The 22,130-nt window shown below is 36.2% G+C and overlaps 1 protein-coding gene and 1 long non-coding RNA gene across 4 annotated transcripts; one reads left to right on the forward strand and one right to left on the reverse strand.

The window, feature by feature from the left end:
* The first annotated feature begins 5,730 nt into the window (after nucleotides 1-5,730).
* On the forward strand, nucleotides 5,731-6,479 carry LOC110789052 (uncharacterized). Its single transcript, XM_021993696.2, has 2 exons — nucleotides 5,731-5,860; nucleotides 5,976-6,479. Exon 2 carries the CDS (start codon nucleotides 5,983-5,985, stop codon nucleotides 6,421-6,423), a length of 441 nt encoding a protein of 146 aa, XP_021849388.1. The 5' UTR covers nucleotides 5,731-5,860; nucleotides 5,976-5,982; the 3' UTR covers nucleotides 6,424-6,479.
* A 7,806-nt stretch (nucleotides 6,480-14,285) lies between these two features.
* LOC110789059 (uncharacterized) lies at nucleotides 14,286-18,292 on the reverse strand. Of its 3 annotated transcripts, none has more exons than XR_002533499.2 (5): nucleotides 17,956-18,290; nucleotides 17,684-17,760; nucleotides 15,528-16,494; nucleotides 14,717-14,762; nucleotides 14,286-14,602 (listed from the first exon to the last, which is right to left on the reverse strand). It is a non-coding gene; the product is annotated as an uncharacterized lncRNA (long non-coding RNA). The 3 variants fall into 3 exon arrangements; XR_008920884.1 differs by having other exon boundaries at nucleotides 15,528-15,893; nucleotides 17,956-18,288; XR_008920883.1 differs by having other exon boundaries at nucleotides 15,528-17,760; nucleotides 17,956-18,292.
* Nucleotides 18,293-22,130: the final 3,838 nt, after the last annotated feature.

The following is a 22,130-nucleotide window of genomic DNA, read 5'->3' on the forward strand; positions in this document are numbered from 1 at the left end:
TCTACCACTTTCACGAGCGCCATCAACATCCGAATCAACAAGGGGAGCTAGGATAGGGCCAACAAGCTCGGAACACACACAAGGGTTCAAAGGGACATGGACACTGGAGCCTTGTGGATACCATGGTAAAACCGATTTTAAAGGAGCAGCACTTACTTCAGCTTGGAGGGGTGGTTCACGAGGCACTGGTGAAGCCTCCTTCTCCGGCTGTCCTTCTACCTCCTTGAGTCTGATCCCTGCCTTCCCAACAGTCTTGACCAGCCTGCTAATTGTAACCTCTCCCCCCTTGGAGGGAGCTCTCTCTGGGGTGAGAATAGAAGCTTGCGAGCCATGGAGCCACGCTAGGCGGCCCTAGTCTTACAACCCCCGAGTCTCCGTAAATTGGGGCACGTGGCTTCACCTTCTTCGTCGACATCATCCATTGCTTGTGTTTTTCCCTTTCAACAAATGGTATTGAGTTGCGCCGGCGATCGGGTGAGGCACGAAGAAAAGGGCTATAGTGATAAAAAAAATTTGAGAACTTCCCTCGCTGGAAGCAACATGGTGTAGGCACTCTCGCTCCATGTGCCCCAGTCTCCCGCAGAAAAAACACAAATCTCTTATCCTCTCATATTGGACGCCAACCCACTTTGATTTATTCGCTCCTGTTGAGATGTTCGTACCACGGCGTAACGACTTGTCAATCTCTAGGAGCACCTTAATTCTCATCTCAGCTTCCCACCCTAACGGGTCTGAATCATCATAATCAATAAACCCTCCAAAATCTTCCCCCACATCATACGCCACATTGTCATTTCGACGGTTGAAAGGCACATCAATGAGTCTTATCCAGAACGGGGCCTTGTCAAAAACCACCTCTGATGGTTGTTCATCACTCAATATCTCCTTTAGGAGAAGGACCTGATCCTTGAACGTCCATGGACATCCGTCAAGGACTCTCTCTTTATCGGCATCACAGAAGAATTGGAATACGAATAGGTTAGACCCGACTGAACGAGCAGCCACCCCTTCCTTTAGACTCCAGATCGACGTCAAGGTACGTTTCAGGGCTTCAAAATTGAACGGTTTGCAGGTGAGAAGCTTTCCCACCAAGACCAAAGAAATTTGTGCCCTTGAGTCCTCATCATCCACTCCTTCGTAATCACCCCCTATGACTCTACTCTCCTCCTCCGTTAGGTTAAATTTCTCCCATTCTTCCAAGAGGGACCCCGCCATGATCAAAACAGAAAAAACTAAAAGGTAAGGTAGTTGAAAAAAGAAGGTAACAACAATCGGACTTCGAATCCCTAATCAGAAACGTGAACTGCAGGCCAAACTCGACGGAAACTAGAAACCCTAATTTGGGTACTCGACGGAAACTAGAAACCCTAATTTTGGGTACTCCTTTTTCATAATAGTGAATTTGAAAATTAGCGTTTTATACGGTTTACAATGCATTAATTTGACTATTAATATCTTAAATTATGTATTACTAAAAATTCTATAAAGTTGGTAATTTTTAAAATGTATAACGATACGAATCCAACAAAATCTCACAAGTTTATGTTTATCCCTATATATACACCAAGATTCCTGGTCCAAGTTTTATAGTTTTGATCACATGAATGGTAAGGTTTTGTTCTTCTGTACTTATTACCTTATTTTCAAGATAACACGGTTCAATAATTTTTATTTTATTTTCGGTTTAGTTCAGGAGTTCAATTAATTTAATTTCAATTTAGTTAAACATATAATTATCATCATCATCATAATAACAATAGTTAATGTTATTATTTCTTGTTCAATTTATCTCTCTCAACTTGGATACCGTGAGGCGGGCCTTGGAAAGTTTTTACATAAGCAACAGGGATTCACCAATCTTCCAAACGTAGTTATTATTATTATTATTAGTAGTATTAGTAGTAATATATTACTCCGTATTACCATTGGATGCGACTTATTTGCAAATTAATTTACGAGGTATGAATAAATAATTATACTAATACGTGTACATTACTACAATGCTCTACAAAATTAATAGTTTTCTACTACATCATTTTATTTTTCTAATCATCTTCTTCCATATGATCCATGACCTCTGTCACTTTCTTCAAATTTTGCTTGTTTTGTTTCTAAATTTGTTCTAAAACAAAGAAAATTCTACTAATTTTACCACTTGAGAGATATAGGACTTTAAAATAAACTTTAGGGAAAATATTACCATTATGTTCTACATATGTACTCCATAGTTCATTCATTCTATTACTCCCATTTTCTCTCTTTTTCTCCATAAACAATGAGTCTATCTCATGTGCTACCTTATTACCTTATCTATAAACGGAACTCTATAAAATAGACACGATCAAACAAATTACTAGCATGACTAATGTCATCGAGAATAAGAGGAAAAATGCTTCTTTCTCGCTCTCATGAAAAAAAGAAGTAGCTTAAAAAAGGTTTAAAATATAAGACAAAAACAAGATATGTGTTGAAAAGTTATCATTCAAGACTGATAATAAGAAACTTTGGTTTAATATTGTGAAAAAAATATACGGATTTTTCATGAAATACCCCCGAGTTTTTGCAAAATTCACCAAATGCCCCTCGACTTTCTGAAATTCACCAAATGTCCCTCACATTTAACTTCATACCCAAACTACCTTTACTAATGACGCGCCGTTAGTCCTCCTTTAGCCTAGTTTCAAATTCACCAAATACCCCTATTATAATACTTATATCCCCAAATACCCCTATTCTAAAACATAATTCACCATACACCCATAACTTAAAATTACCAATTTTGATGCTCAACGGCTAGTTTTTGTGTTTGAAAATTAGTCGTTGCTTATTGTTTGCTTATAAATCCCTTTTTCTTACTGTTTATTGTAGTTTATAAATTGTTTATTGCATAACAACAACCACCAAGACAAACTTGAAGGTGTAACAAGTGTTTTCAACTAGAGCTTTCTAGCACCCAAGCACAATTTTCTCCTAGCTAAATTGAGTTGTTGTGCACTAATTGTATACTACAAATAAAAAGATTGAGACCACAGCTGAGGCTTATATTGATTGTGGCCTTCCCAACTTTCCAGTAGTACAGTTGGTAACATTCGATTCTATAATCACTCCACGGTGTAAAACCACATGAACTTAGACATAAGATAATCACATCACCCTAGAATGCTAGAAACTCCCCGCCAAAATTAAATGTACAATAACTCTCTCTAACCTCGTCCAATTTGATTGTATGTGGATGTTGCAATGACTATATGGTAAACTGAGTTCAATGGCATCTCAAGGTCTCTTTCAGAAAGTACAAAATACCTAATCTACACATTCCAGCTCATGAAACAGAACCAAAAATGCCCCTTCATCAAATTTGAAGGGATGCTAATGGAATACTAAAAATAGCAATACTACATAAACAATGACATGAAGTCAGCAAACTAGCCAAGAAATTACCAGTTTAAGAGCACCCAGAGATTGATCTAGCATATAATATGTAATACCTCGTATTTTTAGTAATTTATAAATATATTTTATTATATATTTATAGGAATTTATATGAATTTAATTGCATTTAATGAGAATTAAATGTGTTTTTATTTTAATTAATTTAATTATTAATTAATTACGAAAACCGTATTTTTATTAAATAAATTCAACGAATTTATTTAATCAGTATTTGTTGGGTCGTATTTTGAAAACGAATTTAATATAATCAAAGCCCGGTTAAATTTCATGATAAAACCCAACAAGGCTTGCAAGGAATTAATATTAAACAAGCACGTAAGCAATCCCAACCTTAAATCCTAAAACCTAGCCCATGAAGGGATGAGAACCTATAAATACCCCTCTCCTTCATGAGATCCCCAACCTTAATTGCCAAAAAAAAAGAGATCCCCAACCTTAATTTCTGAATTTTCTCTCTCCTCTCTCTCTCCTCTTTCGTCCGCCCTTTGCTTCAGCCCCAAGGCCCGAGCTCGTGCTAGTGTGCCTTGTGCTCGTGTGCCCAGCCCGCGCCTCACGCGCACCCTCACTGCTCTCTCGCTCGCCTCACCCGCACACCCTCGCCGCCTCTCTCGCCCTCGCCCTCGCAGCCAGCGCCCAACACTCATGCTCGCTGCTGCTGTTGTGTCGCGGCCTCTCTCGCCCTCGCCCTCGCAGCCAGCGCCCACCACTCATGTTCGCTGCTGCTGCTGTGTCGCTGCCTCTCGCTCAGCGCCCCTCGCCCACTCGCCTTCGCAACGCTACTGTTGCTGCTGTGTTGTGCGCTGCTGTGCGGCGTGCCGTGCCCGTGTGTGTGTTGCCTCACCGTCGCTGCCCACACACACAACACATCAATTGTTTTGTGTGTGTGTGTGTGTGTGTGTGTGTGTTGTTGATAATCAAATTGTATACTTTCAAACTTTTAATTTTCAGTTTTTAAATTATTTTAATTATTTAATTGCGGTTATTTAATTATTTGGATTATTTAAATTGCTGGGAACGGTTATGAACACCGTGTTGAAATATTTAGTATTCAAATTGATGAGATTGGTTTTTGATTCAAAAGAATTATAATTTTCAGATTTAAAGGTTAATTAAAGTGTCAATTTTTAAGGTCAAAACATGATTTTATTAATAACCTATTAGTAGGATTTCAATTCCGATTGTTCAAGCAATTGATTCACATAATTTAATGACAATTTAAATTATGGGAATCAACTTAAATTTTCAGATTTGTTAGTAAGCTTTAAAGAGTTGATTTTAATGATTTTAAAGCTAAAAAGTCAATGTTTTTATGCTAGGACTTGAGTTGACTATTTGAGACTATTAAATTGACAAATAACGATTAATTTCTAATTAAACCAAGGGTTTTAGTTTCTTAAATAGTTGCTGGAAATTTAGTAAACATGACTAATAATTAAGTTTCTCCTTTGTGTTTTTAGGAGTTGATTTCTAGTGAGTCGTGATTCGCACAGTGGCCCACGTACTTAGGTATTCCAGGTACGTACAAGACTAGGGTGACCACCCATCCCTTGAGGACTTTATGAAGTATATATATTGAATGCGAATCATGTGAAATTATGTGTTGGGAATTCATGTTTGATGTGTAGACAAGCATGTGAGAATTGTTATTGAATCTATGTGAACGAGCATGTTATGAATTGATTTATGCTTTATAGATTATGTTGAACTATCATGTTATGGACTTTTATAATCGTTGAATTATGTCAAGCATGTTGTTCAAGTTGGTATGCATGTATGAGTGTTGTGCATGCAAGTTATTATGATTATGGTATAGTACGGGATGTCTAGCATACAACGAGCCTAGTGAATATTCCCGCAGTGCATTGTTTATTCTACCGCAAGTGAAGAATACGTTTAGAGAGTCTATGTGAATTGAATTAAGGACTGTTCGTGCTAAGGGCACACCCCGCTTGTTAATAGGAAATGTCGGGTTATCTCAAATAGTGTTTTTGAGAAGGATTTTTTGCTAAAAAGGACCTTTTATAAGCATTTCTTTGCGAGAAAGGACCTTTTATGTCAAAATTGGTGAGATGGGACCAAAAACACAACTTTTTTTGTCAAGTGGGACCTTTAGCCGGATTCTTGGAGTCAACTCTCTTTTCTGGCATTGACTTCGACACGTGGCAACCGGTAACCGCCACGTGTCAAACTATTTTTAAAAAAAAAAAAATTAAAATTTAATTTTTTTTCCATTTATTTTCCCTCCAAAACAACTGAAATATTTTGACAAAAAAAAATAAAATCGCGTTCTCTTCTCTCTCCTCTGCTCCTTCAAACGCCATTGTTGGTGAAGATTCAAGGTTGAAGGAAAGTGTTTGATATCTCAAATTGATTGCCACGAATTGTTACTCAGGCCTACACGATTCAGGTATGCTATTTTTCCCCCTCAAAATCTTCTTCAATTGTTGTAATTTTAGGTCGAAAAAATTAGGGTTCTTACGAAAATTGGGGATTTTGTAATTTGTTGTGTATTTGTGTTTTAGATTGACAATGTCCCATCAAAAAGCGAAAATATGTGGTTGTGGGTATCCCGTTGTTCAAAGAACATCGTGGACACATGAGAATCCGGGGAGGAAATTTAAAGGTTGCAGATTCTACAACTTCGAAACTGGGCAAAGGGGATGTGATGCATTTGATTGGGTTGATGAAGACATTCTTGAGTGGCAAAAAGACGTCACTAATCATCTTCTTTCAGAAAAGCAGAGGCTTGCAATGGAGATGAAAATAATTAAGGGAAGAGCTGAATTCATGGAACATGAAATGAAGAGGTTGAATGAGGAGCATGAGAAGATGAAGGTGAAGTACGAGAAGATGAGGAAGAAGGCAGAAGGAAGTTCGAAGATTAAGAATGAACATGTCTACATTCTTATTTCTCTTTGTGCTATTGTTTCAGTTGTGGTCAGTGCTTTGTATGTCATGGTGTTTGCGTAGATTAGTTCTAGGTGAATGCACTGAAATTACGGGACGAAATGTATTAGTGCAATGACTTTGATGGTTAATGATGATTAATAAAGAATTTCTTCCCTATTGTTGGTCATTTCTAGTTGTTGATCTTTGAATGATTGCTAATCAATTGAATGATTGCTAAATAAACCCGAGGTAATATAAACCCGAGGATAAACTATGAAAAAAATGCTTTTGTAGTCGGGTTTTGCAAACCGAGGTAAAATGAATATAACTCGACATGTGTTGTTTTAGTTGTGTTAATAAACCCGATGAAAATGCCTAAATAGCTTTATTGTAGAAGTCGGTTTTAAAAACCCGACTTTAAATGTAAAATTTAAGAAGCTTTGAACTAGAAGTTGGTTTATAAACCCGTTTTATTCATGAACTTAAAAGAGTTTGACTGACCTCGATATATATGTCTAGTTTGAGACGGGCAAATATCGAGGTCGAGACGAGTTGAGGCTACATTTCTTAGTAGACTTTTAAAACACGAGGCAAATATGTTTGGTAATCCACATCAATTCATATATATAGCAAAGCTGAATTTGTCCTAAATTATCAAAGCAAAGACATGATCAAAGTTGACTTTCTCCAAAATATGACCAAAGTTGACTTTACAAAACAAACACTTATGCTAACTAATCTGACCCAAAATGAAATGCTACTGTTAAGTTATACAAACATTGCAAAAGTTTAGGAAATTCTAATGCTAGTTTTTGTCCAAGGAAACACAACTTTTTTGTGATGATTGTGAGCTTTGGAGAGCGTTGACTGAAGTTGTCTTCCTCTTCTTACTTGGATGATTTGCAGGGGCTGGTTGTTTGCCCTTTGATGCCACTGTTTTTCTCCCACCAGTTGGCTGTGCTGATGTGGATGCAGCTTTCCTTAGGACAGGTGATTGCCTTCTGTTTTGGCTAGGTGCAGCTTGGTTGAGGTTGGTTGTTGCTTGCTGTGCAGACTGGTTGGTTGTTGCTTGCTGTGCAGACTGTGCAGGGTTGGTTGTTGCTTGCTGTGCAGACTTTGTTGCTTGCTGTGCAGGGTTGGTGTGCTGTGCAGTCTTTGTTCTTGGTCTTCCCTTAGGCTGCTTTGGAACACTTTGTGCAGCTGGTCTCCCACACTTCTTCCTGTTGTGGCCCAATTGCCCACAATTCCCACAAGTGTTTTGCTTCCTAGCCCTTTTCACCTTGTTCTCCTTTGCCTCACCAACCTCTTTCTTCCTCTTTCTCTTTGAAGGCCTTCCAGGCATCACCCTATATGGTGGAGGGAGTGGCTGTGGCAGTGGTGACTTTTCCCACTGTTTCTCACCTGGCATAGGAGAGAAGTGTGGTGCATATGTGGCAGCATACGTCTTAACATGGTATGCCGGGTGCACAAAATCTTCGTAGTTCAACCTTCTTTTTGCTATACATGCCAATGCATGCCAACAAGGGATTCCCATGAGTGTCCACCTATAAAATCCACACGTCTTTGTTTGAAGATTCACAACAAAGGTGTCCCCATCATGATCCACCTCAAACTCATACAAATCAGATTGAATCAACCTCATTTGCTCACCTCTTTTTGTCCCCTCTCAATCATCTTTAACACAGATGGCATTATCAAACCCACAAACTGTTTCAACCCCTCTCTCTTTGCACAACACCGCTTCATCATATACCTCCTAATCCACTCCATCAAAGACAGTATGGGTTTCTCCCTAGCTTCCTTCAGAACATGGTTGAAACTCTCACAACAATTGTTCAACAACATTCCAGATTTTGCCCTAGAACTAAACCCATGCCTAGACCAATGGATGACAGGGATACTATTCAAATACACAAATGCCTCTGGATTTAAATCCTTAATATCAGCCATGTGTTTATCAAAATGGTGCTGAAATGAAACAAGTAGGAAAACAACAATGTGAACAATCAATTTATGTATAAAAAAAAACAGATTGGGTCAAAAACGTATTCGTGTCCGATAAAAGTTCCCGAGTCAAGAACTTGGACACGTATTCGTTTCCGATATCACAACAACAAAAAGCAAAAACAAAACACATAACACTCAAGTTATGCTAACTACATCTGACATAAATAAATCAAAATCACCACTGACCTTGGTAGAAGCCCTAGCAGCTTTCCAAAAGCTCTCTCTGTATGCCTCCCCTGGGAACTTCAACTTAAAGTTTGCCCATATATGTCTGCAGCAGTACCTTGTGTCTGCATTTGGAACAACAGTCCTGAAAGCTTCAAGCAACCCCTGCATTACAGCACCAAAAACCAGAAAGAACAACAATGTTAGCAACAACAAAAAACAAGAATGTTAGCATCCAGAAAAACAGTGAGCAAAGAGGAGAGAGAACAGACCTTCTGCCTATCTGACATGTAAGTAACATCAGCATTATCATCACCAATTGCTTCCTCTCTTTCATGCACCCATGTCACAGCATCCTTCACAGATTCAATATCCTTCACAAGTAGCTCAAGGAACCAAGTCCATGTGTCTCTATCTTCAGTTTCTACCATAGCCCATGCTACTGGAAAGATGTTGTTGTTGCCATCTTTCCCAACAGCAGTTAGCAAGATTCCTGGATATGGTCCTCTCAAATGGCAGCCATCAACTCCTAGGATAGGCCTACAACCACCCATGAAGCCTTCTTTGCAAGGTTGAAGGCAAATGTACATTCTCTGAAACATGGGAGTGTTGTTCTCAATGCCTTCAAGCTTCACTACTGCTGTACTACCTGGGATGTGCTTCCTAATTGCACCAACATACTCCCAAACCCTTTTGTACTCCTCTGCAGCATCCCCATAAATCATTTTCAAGCTCAATTTCTTTGCATAATAGCACTTGTAATATCCAACCTCAGATTGTACCTCCCTCCTTACCCTTTTAATGAATGAATCCATCTTTGTGAATGAGTCATCCCTCCAATCCTCAAGGTACCTTTCAGCCAAGTACTCAGAACTCACCTTAGGGTTGTCATGTTGATGCCCACACACATGTCTTAACCTTAAACTCTTAATCTGAAATGTCTCCTCACCTTTGACCTTCCTACAATGGACCTTGTAATTGCACTTTCTTTTAGCATCACAAGTGCATTTTACCCTCTTAGCATTTTTCCACTCACAATCACACCTATTAGCACAATAAACAGTGATCCTATGACTTTTGTTGTGCAAAAAATAGTAATTGTATCCGTTCTCAATGGCATGATTCCTTAAAGCTTTCCTAAATGTTTTCCTAGATGGGAATTTAAGACCAACACTCAACTTAATCCCAATCTTGAAGTCTGTTCTAGGGTTGAACACAGGGTAGCTTACCTCTTCATCCTCACTCCCATCTACACTCAACACCTCATCCTCACTGCCATCATTCAAGTCTGCATCCTCACCCAAATTTATTCCAGCATCCAAACCATCCCCAACATCAATATTAGAACTGTGAATATGAACCCCCTCTAAACTGCTAGCTACTATATCAGATACATCAAGATCCACATTTTCAGTGAACAAATCATCATCACTGTCATCCTCATAATCACCTTCACTCAACACAACATCACTGTCAACCTCACTGTCTCCTTCACTCTGCTCTCCATGCTCTTCCTGAACCTCTTCCTGAACCTCACACTCCTCCTGCTCAAGTATAGGTTCAAGGGAAACAAGGGGTTTGACTGGGTTGTTAACTGTGTTTAGTGAGCTGGGATTTGAAGTTTTGTTGTTGTTGTTCACATAATCTGGTTTTGTTTGTGTAGGGGGAGTGACAGCAGCAGTGTTTTTTTGAGAGGGAGGCAATGCAGCTGAGTGTGTGAGTGGAGGTTGTGAGGAGTGTGTTTTGTTGTTTGAGGAATTAGGGTTTGATGACTCACCACTCTCATTATTGGCAGAACTCATTTGTGATGACTCCCCACCTACATTTGAATCACTCATAAAGCTACCCAATGTGGACCCCCATCAGATTCTGAATCAGTATACACTCCCATAAAGTTTGGTCCATACCTAGTGACCTTGGGTGTTGGTGGCCCATGCACAACATATAAATGGTACCACCCATCTATTTCCTTAGAAAACAAAAAATCAGGAATGTCGTTGTCGTCCTTAAGCTCTTTCCTACTACTAAACAAGGTATGTCCATGCTCCCTATACCAAAACTGACCAGCCTCTCCATAACCCAAATCCCCTTTCACCCAACCAACAAACTCAAAGTAGCACACTTCACTAACATTAGGATGCAATGACATCCCATATTTGTCACTATCCCCTTTCTCGTACGTAGTTTTACCATTCCTAGTAACAAACCGACCCCCGTGATACAACCTAATATTAATCGGTTCCATTAATTTATAAACCGGATATTCTACCGGTATCCTACCGTTAAACCTGTTGCAAACAAACCCAACAAAACCAAACATTTCAAATTTCGTTTAAGCCAAATTCAATTTAATTTAAAATAGGGCTAATCATCAACTAAATTCATTATTAATCCAACTTAAGGCAAATTACAGCAAAATACAGCAAATTAGGGAAAATTAGGGAAAATTAGGGGTAATCCAAATTAAGGCAAATTACAGCAAATTAGGGAAAATTAGGGTAACTTCAATTAAAATTAGGGCTAAATGCGTTGAAATTAACAAATACCAATTAACAATTCATTAGTCACAACAACAAAATTAACAATTAATAATTCATTATTTAATTATTTAATTAAGCATTAGTTAATTATCATTCTAAACCCAGATTCCATTCCACTTAACCTAATTAAAAATTCCGAAATTGCATAAAAATTGGGGAAAGCAATCTGACCTGTGTTTAATTATTGTCCTTAAAGTAAATATGACATTTTCGCTTTCGTCCTTCTTTTTGCCTTTTCCACGACTCTTCTTCACCATTTTTGCAGGAATTGCAGCAAGGACGAATATTAGTTCAAATGGAATCAATTCTGGGCAAGAAAACGACAGGGGAGAGAAGGGAGAGAGAGAAATTAAAGAGAGAGAGTGAAATAATTACCTGTGACGTTGGATGTGTTGCACTTATTGCGAATTTGATGATTGTTCACCTTCCCAGCATTAATGGAGGAGGACGAAGAGGTTGAAGGAGCAGAGGAGAGAGAATCCCGATTTTATTTGTTTAGGTCAAAAAATTTCAGTAAAATCAGTTGTTTTGGAGGGAAAATAAATGGGAAAAAAAATGGAAAAAAAATTAAATTTTAATTTTTTTTTATTTTTTTTTTTTTAAATAGTTTGACACGTGGCGGTTACCGGTTGCCACGTGTCGAAGTCAATGCCAGAAAAGAGAGTTGACTCCAAGAATCCGGCTAAAGGTCCCACTTGACAAAAAAAGTTGTGTTTTTGGTCCCATCTCACCAATTTTGACATAAAAGGTCCTTTCTCGCAAAGAAATGCTTATAAAAGGTCCTTTTTAGCAAAAAATCCTTTTGAGAAGGAACAATGGGAGTAATTTCACTTGAGTCTTATGTTTGATCACAAGTCCTAAAGGATTAAAATAAAGTGTCATTGTTGAATTATGTGTTGGTGTAGTTATTGAATTATTTTGTGAGTATGTCTTTGGGTTGAGTCTTGAACATAACATACTAATTAACGTAAAGTGCAACCTGAATGAGCTTCAAAACTCTTGGAACGTATATACCTCGAGTATGAACAATGGGGGGAGTCTTGCCGAAAAACTTGTACTCCTTGAATGATACAAGACGTTGTTTCATTCTTCTTTTTATGCTGTTATGCATTCGAATTCCGTCGGTATGGCCCGTCTGTCGGTAGGAGTCCGACTTATTATTATTTGGTGTATGGTTGGCTTCCATCACCCTTTTCTTTCCTTTTGAGGATACTTTATTTTACCCGTTCGAAGGTAATTCTTTATTAAACTGTGAGTCAAGAGTCGTGTCAAGTGTCGAGTCTTGTCTCCATGTTTACTTGTTTATTAATTGGCTTTTGCATGTGGATTATTAATTCGTTGAGTGAAGCATGTTAGGATAGAATGTTATTCTAGCTTGTTCGTACTCAGCTTTTGCTGACTTCGTGCTTCATGTCTATTGGTCATGGCCTTCGCCTTAATGACCCTATGATGATCCATCATTGCATTTGCGTTGTTGGGGAGTAGATTTTAATAAAGCAGGTTTGTAGAGATATCACACTGTAAACAAGCTGAAACAAGTGGTGAGAAGTAGAATCCAAATTGTCATGCCTAAAAGTGTGAGTAGAAGAGATAGTGAGTGGTTTATGAAATTGTAATGTTTGGCATCTTGATGTTTTCTGAAGCCTTGGATAGCTTGTTCTTGCTGACTTCTTGTGGATAGGGTCCAACCTAGTTGGTTCGTATTGCTTGGAGTTAGCCTAGGTTGTATTCTTGTTTGGATTTAATATTATCTCTCACTTGCTTAGCAAAAAAAAAGGTTTGTAGAGATAACTTGCGGGAGAAGTTATCATGGGAATCGTGTTTGAGAGTTTATTTCTCTTCCGTACTTTATAAACTCTACTTTTATTTTCTAGTCATGACTACTTAATTTATTTAGACTATAGTTAATGGATTTTTAAACTATTTAATACTTTGGTTTTGAGCCGTAGTGGTTCCAAGTTGTTAATTGACCATTAACTATTTAATACGTTTTGAAAGTTAGTTATTTCCACTGCGTAATTCTGGTAAATAGCTTTTGCCGTTATCACGGTGGTGGTAATATCTTGGTAATTCCTTTGTTTTAAGTTGGAAAATGTTTTATAAAAAGCGATGAATTATTAGGGTGTTACAATGTGGTATACTAGAGCTTAGTTTCAGTTCTTCTTTGTAGTAAGTAATACTACAAAGTGGTAATCAGGAAACTAAGGCTTCTTTGTAGTAATCTATACTATAAAGTGGTATTTGCGAAACTTTAGGATTTTTGAAAAGTATTTTCCTAAAGTCAAAATGCTATTTTGAGTACTCAATATTTTGAAAAGTCAAATACTAATTATTTTAAGTTATTTGAAAATTTATCGATTTTATTTTAATATTTTTTTCGGATTTATCAAATTCGAATCAAGTTGAATTAAATTTTCAAAATTCCGAAATTTTTCTTTTCGGATTTGTTTTGCATTTCCGATTTTTTCGAATTTTTCAAAAAAACAAAAATTCGGATTTTCCGAATTTAAATAAAAATAAATATATTTTTATTTCCGAATTATTTATTTATTTATTTATTTATTTTCGGAAAATAATCGAATTAATTAATTAAAGTGTTCGATTAATTATTTTAATTTTCGATTTTAATTTTAATACTTTCGCGTATATTTGAAGTTATTTATTTAATTAATTCGAAAATTATTCCCATTTCTAAGTGAGAAAGGGTAGATTAAGAAGGGTATGTTTAGGTTGAGTATGCATTTAATATGAGTATGCATGTGACTAAATGCTAAGTGTTAAGTATTGATTGTATGCTTATGCCTTAAGTTAATCATGTTCATGTCACTACTACAAAAATAGGAATATAGAGCTGTTGAATAGACTTTATAAAGCGCCTTAGAGGCGCTCTCCTACTCAACGCTTTATAAAGTTTATAAAGCGGTTGGAAGAGGCGCTTTACATGTCTGATAATATATGACAGTTGTTTGAGAAAGGCGCTCTATATACCTTTCCTAAAATCAATAAATGGAGAAGGAATATAGAGCGCCTATCATATGTAACCGTTAAATAAACTTTGGAATATGTAACGGTTGTTGTAGATAGGCGCTTTATATGGTACTCCGTTTCATTCAGCTTATAAAGCGCTTGTTATAGGCAACCGTTCTATCCTTTGCTTTTTTTTGAAAAAAAAATATATTTTTATAATAGGAACTAATAAATGAAATTTTTATATTCCGTAATACAATAAAATTAAATAAAAAGTCAAACAATTTCCAATTTCCAAATACCAATTATTATTAACATTTAACACTTTAATCATCCAAATTCTACTAAGTAACAAACTTAGAACAATAAATTAAAATAAATGAATAAAAGTTAGAGTATACAACTCCCACGAACTATTTAGAATTAAAAAAAATCTATGGCCCACCCCTACATGACCAACTCCCAGAATCATCACCTTCACAACGACCGACAGAACGATCCAATGCATATTCTCGAGAGAATGATCCAATGTATATATGCTTGTTCGTCATTTCTCAAGAATTATTTCTGCAAATGTTGGGCTGATCAACCATAAACGTCGTCAGTTACATTCTCAATAATCTTGTGTAAAAATATGAAGTATGAAACAAGTACAGAAGGTTCAGACAGAGGCCTACATGAGTAAAAAAACATACTTGTTAGTGGCTGCTCCATTCCAAGTTATGACGAGTCCCATTAATTCTAGAAAAAAAAGCACGGTTTATTAGAGGGGTGTTCTCATAAAACCAGTATAATTAGTAAAAAAAAATTGTGCAGCAAAGAGGATTATCGATTGCTATAACTTAAAACTAGAAATAACAAAAATATCAATGGCCCCATAGTTTCCCAGTAAAACCAATATCTTCCAATAATTGTCTCCCCATATTTTCTTCATCTTTTAATCAAGGGCAACCAATCGAAGAAGAAGACGATTCCAATCAATAATCAACAGAAGATGAATTCGTAGCTCAAACAATTTGCTCACAGATTTTCACAACACAAAACCTAGAAGGGAGCTTGCAAAATCAATTTGAAGGTCATGATCCCTGTACCTTCCCTAATATCCTAAAGTGCCACTGTTCTAAAGGGTATTAGGCCAACTCTGAGACATTTTAAGATCCTAAGCTATAAACCAAATTATGCAACCCATCAGAAAAAGTGATTGATGGTGATGTACTAAAATTCTCTCCATCTCTTGTTTTGCTTTGAAGGTTCAAGAGGAGATCAGACAGACCAAAAGGTTAAATTTGCACTATAAGGCAAAAAAAGGAGAAACAAAACTAGACCAGTAAAGTCTCAAACCTTCTACTATATCTACAATGCATTATAGAAGATTCAAGTAAAATGCTATCTTTACTCAACCAAAAAATATTAGGAAATGCTTTCTTTTTACTCAAAACAAGTGTTTCAACGTTGTCGATTAGAGGAAAAAATGATGCAAATAATAAAATGTTATGCAGTACTTACTTGCCAAGCCAGTCCTTCGGGAACGACAAGTGGTTTAGAAGAATCCTCAAGCTGATCCAACAAGTCCACTTCTGCAGGCGTGAAGGTCAAAGCAACTCCATGTTTCTTCAACATGGACATCATTGCAGCATACCATCACGGTTACATAGGTTGCAGAACCCTGCTGTTAGTTCAGCTGCATGACTATCGATCTTGTACCACCAATGTACCCCTGATAGCTCCTCATAAATCAGAGTTAGAACATCAGTTTAACAAAAAGGTCTGAAGTTGGGGGAAATTTAAGATTAAGATCAAAATCCGGAACATGCTTGGGAAGTTGATAGAGCTCCCACTGGCTTAGGTTTTTCTTTGGGGGTGCATCTATACCTTAAGAACATAAATATAATATTATTTAGAACACATTAAAAGATATAGTATATGTACTTAAACTGATTACGGGAAAATCTTGATACATATATATACTTCTAGAACAAATGAAATGAGCCAATATATTATTAGGATAGCAAACAAGAGAACAATCTAATCTAAACTAGCACAACAGTCATATATACAACAAGGTAACTAAATTTAGGATCAGGAAAAATCCTCAAAGCCATTACTTTGGCTTTGCAGATACACCTCTACTGCAAAGTGCAGAGTCTATCACCACGAACAATAACTTCGATACGTGTGGCAACAATAGAAATGATATTGGAGGTGGTAATGAAATGGTAACCCAAGGGCTAATGTTGTTTCCTCATCATTCTACAATAATATTTTCAACCGCGGTGAAGATGAATAACTAGAAAGATTACATGCCTGAAGTAGAATAACATCTTATTGAGTTGGTTTTCCTCTAATCTTTGGCTCGTGTCAACTGCCACACATCCAATAGATACGCTGCCCTCTTTTATAGGTCATATATTGTCTTTTCTTTTCATTTAAGTATAGATTCCCTCTCGCACTCTCTTTTCTTTGATTTGTACAACTGTAAAAGATCATGTAGGACAAGAGAGTAAATTATTTTACTTTATTCACATGCGTTAATAACAAGTTAGCACTATTACGTAGTATAATGCAATTCGTAAATATGTAATAAAAATTCACATCTTTTGTATAACATATACACACACAAACACATAAATATCAGGACTACCTTACATTTTCAAACCTCCAAATTAAAGAGTAAATTTAGCTCTCCGTATGGAACTTGTGCTATAATGAGCTTCAAATACCCAGTCATAACATAAACTAAACCCACCAAATTTGAGTTTTGCTCAAGCTCAATCTTTAGAGAAACTTGAAAAGAATGAAAGTTGAAATACCTGCCTCAGGCTACCCAGGTCGTCAATTTAAGCAGAAAAATCAAATTATGAAGAAAAAAAATATTTTCATAAAAAACTCAAACCCAATTATGAAAAACCCTAAGATCTAAGCCTAAATCAGAATTTAATTTAGAAAACCTAATATTTAAACTTATATATTATGCAAATCAAGGCAACAGTTAAAACATAATGAGAGAAATGGAAGAAGAACATACCCAAAAAACCCAAAGATGTACAAGATCATCTCGATTTATTAAATTAAAAAATAAAAAGAAAATATTTCAAAATCTAATACCTTAATTTTCCCATCACTTTCACCAATAGAGAATGAAATCAAAGATCAAATGACTAAGAATTGAATGTCAAAGCATATATGAGATCTAAATAAAAAATCAAACTGCGAGATGAAAATTGAAAATTTTCGGGTTGCTAATCATATTTTTCTTCATGTTTTGATTTAGTTGTTATTGTGTATTGTTTTCTTCTATAGTAAATTCTTTGAATTTAAAAATGCAAGCGTTTTATTTTTGAGAGATTTAATTTTCTTCAATTTGATTTCCAAATTTGTCATATTTGCAAGGATGGTTTTCGATTTCGATACATTGAATTCCTATGTTCTTGCTGTATTTTTTCAAGAGCGTATAATCAATTACGTTTGCAGAAGTCGACATTAATTTTTTTGACTAATCGTCAGCTAAAAGGTCAAGGTCGTCAACATTTGAAATTCAATGTGAAATCACTTTAGAAGCTATAAATTACATTTTGGTAGTAATTACTATTTAGAATATTTCATGTAATTAACATAACTTCACTTCAGAAATTCAACAATTAAAGAATGAAACCAAACCAAACCTAGACATCGGCTCTTCATTCTTCTTTTGGCTTCCTCTTTAATCTGCTACAACGTCGACAATATTCCTTTGATTTCTCTGAAAATCAAGCAAAATTTCACAAAAGTAAGTTAAATTTGCCTCTTCATAAACAACTCAAACCCAATTATGAAAAAACCTAAGATCTAAGCCTAAATCTGAATTTAATTTAGAAAACCTAATATCTAAACTTATATATTATGCAAATCAAGCCAACGATGAAAAGATAATGAGAGAAATGGAAGAAGAACATACCCAAAAAACCCAAAAAATCCGAACCCCAAGCATGAAATTGAAGAGCCAAAAGAACCTCCATCATCGTCGACACCGTCGCCCGTATCACCACCATATCCGTTAAATATCGACGCGCAAGGAGGAGAAAGATAGAGATTTGAGGACGAGAGATCCAGAATGGGGACGGGAGAGAAGGAGATGAGAGAAGAAGAGAGATTCGGGTAGGAGAGAAAAGTAGAAGACAACAAGAGGTGAATAAAATGAGCACGAAGCAGTTAAGATTTTGGATGGGTTTTGTGCAAGACTGAGATTTTAATTTTTGATGAATTTAGGATGATGCCGCCAAGGAGCCAATTTGTTAGTCATTACTTATTTTCATTTGTTTTAATAGGAATATAGTACACGTTATGCACCACCGCTTTTTATGCTATTAGCTTTTTTTAAATTTATATGGTGTAAAAATATATGAAGCAGTTAAGTGTCTTAGGCGCTCTATATTCTTTTCACCATGAAACAGTCACCACAGATAACTTTTCTATATTATCCTATTAAATGCTTAACACACTTGACCGCTCTATATTCAGCGTTTCTTATTTTGATTTTTGTACTAGTGTGTTGCTTTATGTGATTAATTGCATCACGATTCATGACTAACCATGTATGTGTGCATTGAGATTGTATGGCTCCACGAACTTACTTTGTTTTGGAACACTTTAGTAAGACTTTTTAGTTGTTGATTTTCAGGATTTAAGATGTTGCTTTCAAAGTACGCAAACCTAGGACACCTAGAGAAGCTAGATTGTGAAACCCCGCACATCTACCTGCAGAAGATTGAGTTCGCTTGCAACTATTTTGCTATGGTGCAGAATCTCCCTTACGTTCCTCTCCTTGTCGCCACCGTCGACCCTCACCGCAGCCTTCGCCGCCGGTATCTTCTTCTTCCTTCTCTCTTCCGTGCTTATTTCTTTCTTTCTCTCTTTTGTATTATATCTCCTCCTTAATCGTGCTTATGTTTGCTTGCAGAGCACCACCGTGCGACCACCTCCACCCAGCGCCACCTCGTCAACCACCGCGCCGCCGGTCTAACCGTCGCGTTGCCCTGCTGTCTCGCCGGCCAGCCTAGATCTTCCTCTCTCTCTCTCCTTTTGTTTCTGCTCGTCGGTACTCCTTGCGTAAGCCAGCCCCAACCACCAGCAACCATTGTGCGCAGCACCTGACACCGTCTGCCGCACTCCTCCGGCCAGCGCCGCCGCCCAGTACTGCTGCTGCGCAGCCCAGCCCGCCGGCCAACACCCCCCCTCTCTTCTCCTTTGGTTAATTCTTAAACCCTAAACTAATCAAATATTTTAATTATGTTTTATTAATATAATTCATGTTTTTATTGAATTAAATTATGATTTTATTATTAAGTTATGAATTTCAGATTATATATTTTGCATAATCAATAATTTAATTTTCAGATTTATATAATTGAATTAAAATCAGAGTTTTAATTATTAAAACATGAATTTTAAGGTTTTAATAGTTTTAAAATCATGGTAGGATGATTCTAAGTTATTAAAGTTATTGTTTTTATGATTTCAAACATGTTAATTATGTTTTGGAGTAGTTTGAAATTAGTTTATGTTGCTGGAAATTACAAAGGGAATGTTATATTGGATTTTATGATAAATTGTGATCATTAGTGAAGAAATCACTATGCTAGGAGGTTTAGTAGTTGAGTTTTGATGTTGGAGAATGTTCTAAATATGCTTAGGATGTATTTAGAATACTTCATTATTGTTGTGAATGATTAGAAGTTGATTGGGAATCCTTGTTGGTTGTTTTAGGGGGAGAATTCTCTTTAGGCGACTTTTGAAAGTGTTAAAGCGGCCCATCAGTTTGTTTACACAAGGTACGTACATACCTGTATGCTTGGAGATGTGTGCTTATGTTTAAACCATGTTGTTATGTCTTTGAAGTTGGTTATGTTGAAATTTACATGTTTAATGTTGTTGGATGAACGTGTTGAACATGGATTTTATTATGAGAATTATAACATGTTAGCGTGGATGATTGATGCAAGCATGTTCGTTGGGAACATTATATTATTTCATATATATATATCGATTGATTGATCATTGTTCCCTTTTCTTTTCACTACTTTATGAGGGCCGAGGACCTTGTTTAGTAAGTTGAAACCTTATACCCATATAGAGGGGTTGATCATTATTAAAGGAAAGGTTGAATTAATTGGAATGAGTCTTGATTGATACCTTTGTGATCACTTACTTAATTCCAAGATAAAAACAGTTGTGAATAATTGTTGATTGTATGACTTATGTGATTGTTGACTCATAACAAAGTATTAATGGGTAAATCATGTAAAGTGAAACTGAATAGCAATAGCTTTAGACTGTGCACGTCTGTAGTGACGGACAAACAGGAGTTGGGGTGCATGGTGGTAGCCCATGGCCTTTTCTGGGACCGGATTGATCACCGTGTTCTATTTTATTCAAAAGTTCCTCGATATCGTCGGTCACTGAGGTTACGGAGTCGCGCTCGTACCTCGTCTTCCTTAGTGATTGGACAACTCGGTCCATTGACTATTTCAATTAAAATGATATTATTGTTATAAAAGTCTAGTCCAGTCTAGCCTAGTCTAGTCAAGTGTGGTCTTCAAATTAATATGTTGTGTTTGCCCTTACTTATGTTTATTAGTATCATGTTAGGATTATTATTGATTTAGTATGTAGTACTCAGCTTTGCTGATTACGTGCTTTGTTTGTGTGCGTTCATCATGACTATGCCTTATTGATCATGTGATGACCCATTTTGGTGAGCAGTCTCTAAGGATCAATAAGCGTGGCCCATCTACAGGTTTGAAGATGATGCATCATTGGGATCGGGATTAGAGAGCTTGTATTTGTTTTGTTTTGCTAAGTGACTTGGGTTTTTTAAATTGGACTTTAAACTTGTCGTACTATTTACATTTCCTTATTTTCGTTGATTGTTTTTGGGATTAATTTTGTAATTGATTATTTATAAACCTAAAGTTAGTTTTATATTTTCCGCTGCAAAATTCTGAATAAGTCGTTACGTTTTCACACGGGCGATAATACTTTGATAATTCTCTATAGTTATATTTATAAAAAGGGTTATTTTAGAAAAAGGAGAATTGTCGGGTGTTACATCTAGCCTACTTGGGTAATCTGAGTCCCCACTAATTTATTATTTGTTAATCTATTTTTCTAATTTCTAAAGCCAAGGATGTTCATGTGATGTTCATACTCACTTGAACTAGGTAAATGCATTAAAGGGGTAATCTTTGAGAGAATTTCATACTTGAAACCCCCCTCAAATGATCTTCCGATCCATACTCCTATTTCAAGTCCAAGATCCAATTTTTATGCATTATTTCAATAAACTTTGGTTAAGAAAGTGAGGTTTTCATTCTTGAGAACATTCCTTCAAACAACCATGGCTCAAGTTTTCAAAAGTTTCAATCTTTAATTTATACAAAGTTCCATAATACTTGAAGAAGTGCAACCCATTCTTTAAGTTAGAACACATGGATCATCTAATTTCATGTACAAATTCAAGTTTCAAAGTTCAAACATTAAATGATGTTTTATTGGGAACCATTCCCCTAACACTAGAATCAAATACAGGTATGGAGTTTATTTAAGGTGAAGCACTTACATAAGTCCTGGCCTTTGAGAATAAGAACCTCATAATTTCTACATTCAAGTTCTATATTCAAGTTCTGTTTTAATATTTCATATGCAAAATCGATGATACTTTTTAATGTGAGATTGTTTTACACGATTAGATTCGTAGAGGAGCCAAATCATTTTTGAGTAAGTGTTCCTCAATCGGATTTTCAATATCCAAGTTATTCAATTTCTATCATACAAATTCAAGTTTCAAAGTTCAAACATTCAATGATGTTTTATTGGGAACCATTCCCCTAAAAATAGAATCAAATACAAGGATATAGTTTATCAAAGGTGAAGCCTTTACATAAAGTCTTGGCCTTTGAGAATAAGAACCTCCTAATTTCTACATTCAAGTTCTATATTCAAGTTCTATTTTAATATTTCATATGCAAAATCGATGATACTTTTCAATGAGCAACTCTTTTTAAAGTGAGATTGTTTTACACCGATTGGAGTCGTACGGGAGCCAAATCACTTTTTAGTAAGTGTTCCTCAATC

The sequence above is a fragment of the Spinacia oleracea genome, chromosome 5 (genome assembly GCF_020520425.1).
Source record: "Spinacia oleracea cultivar Varoflay chromosome 5, BTI_SOV_V1, whole genome shotgun sequence".
Taxonomy (NCBI): domain Eukaryota; kingdom Viridiplantae; phylum Streptophyta; class Magnoliopsida; order Caryophyllales; family Amaranthaceae; genus Spinacia; species Spinacia oleracea.

What these genes read in the sequence shown, in the direction of transcription:
- LOC110789052 (XM_021993696.2), top strand. Translation starts at nt 5,983, where the DNA reads ATGTCCCATCAAAAAGCGAAAATATGTGGTTGTGGGTATCCCGTTGTT.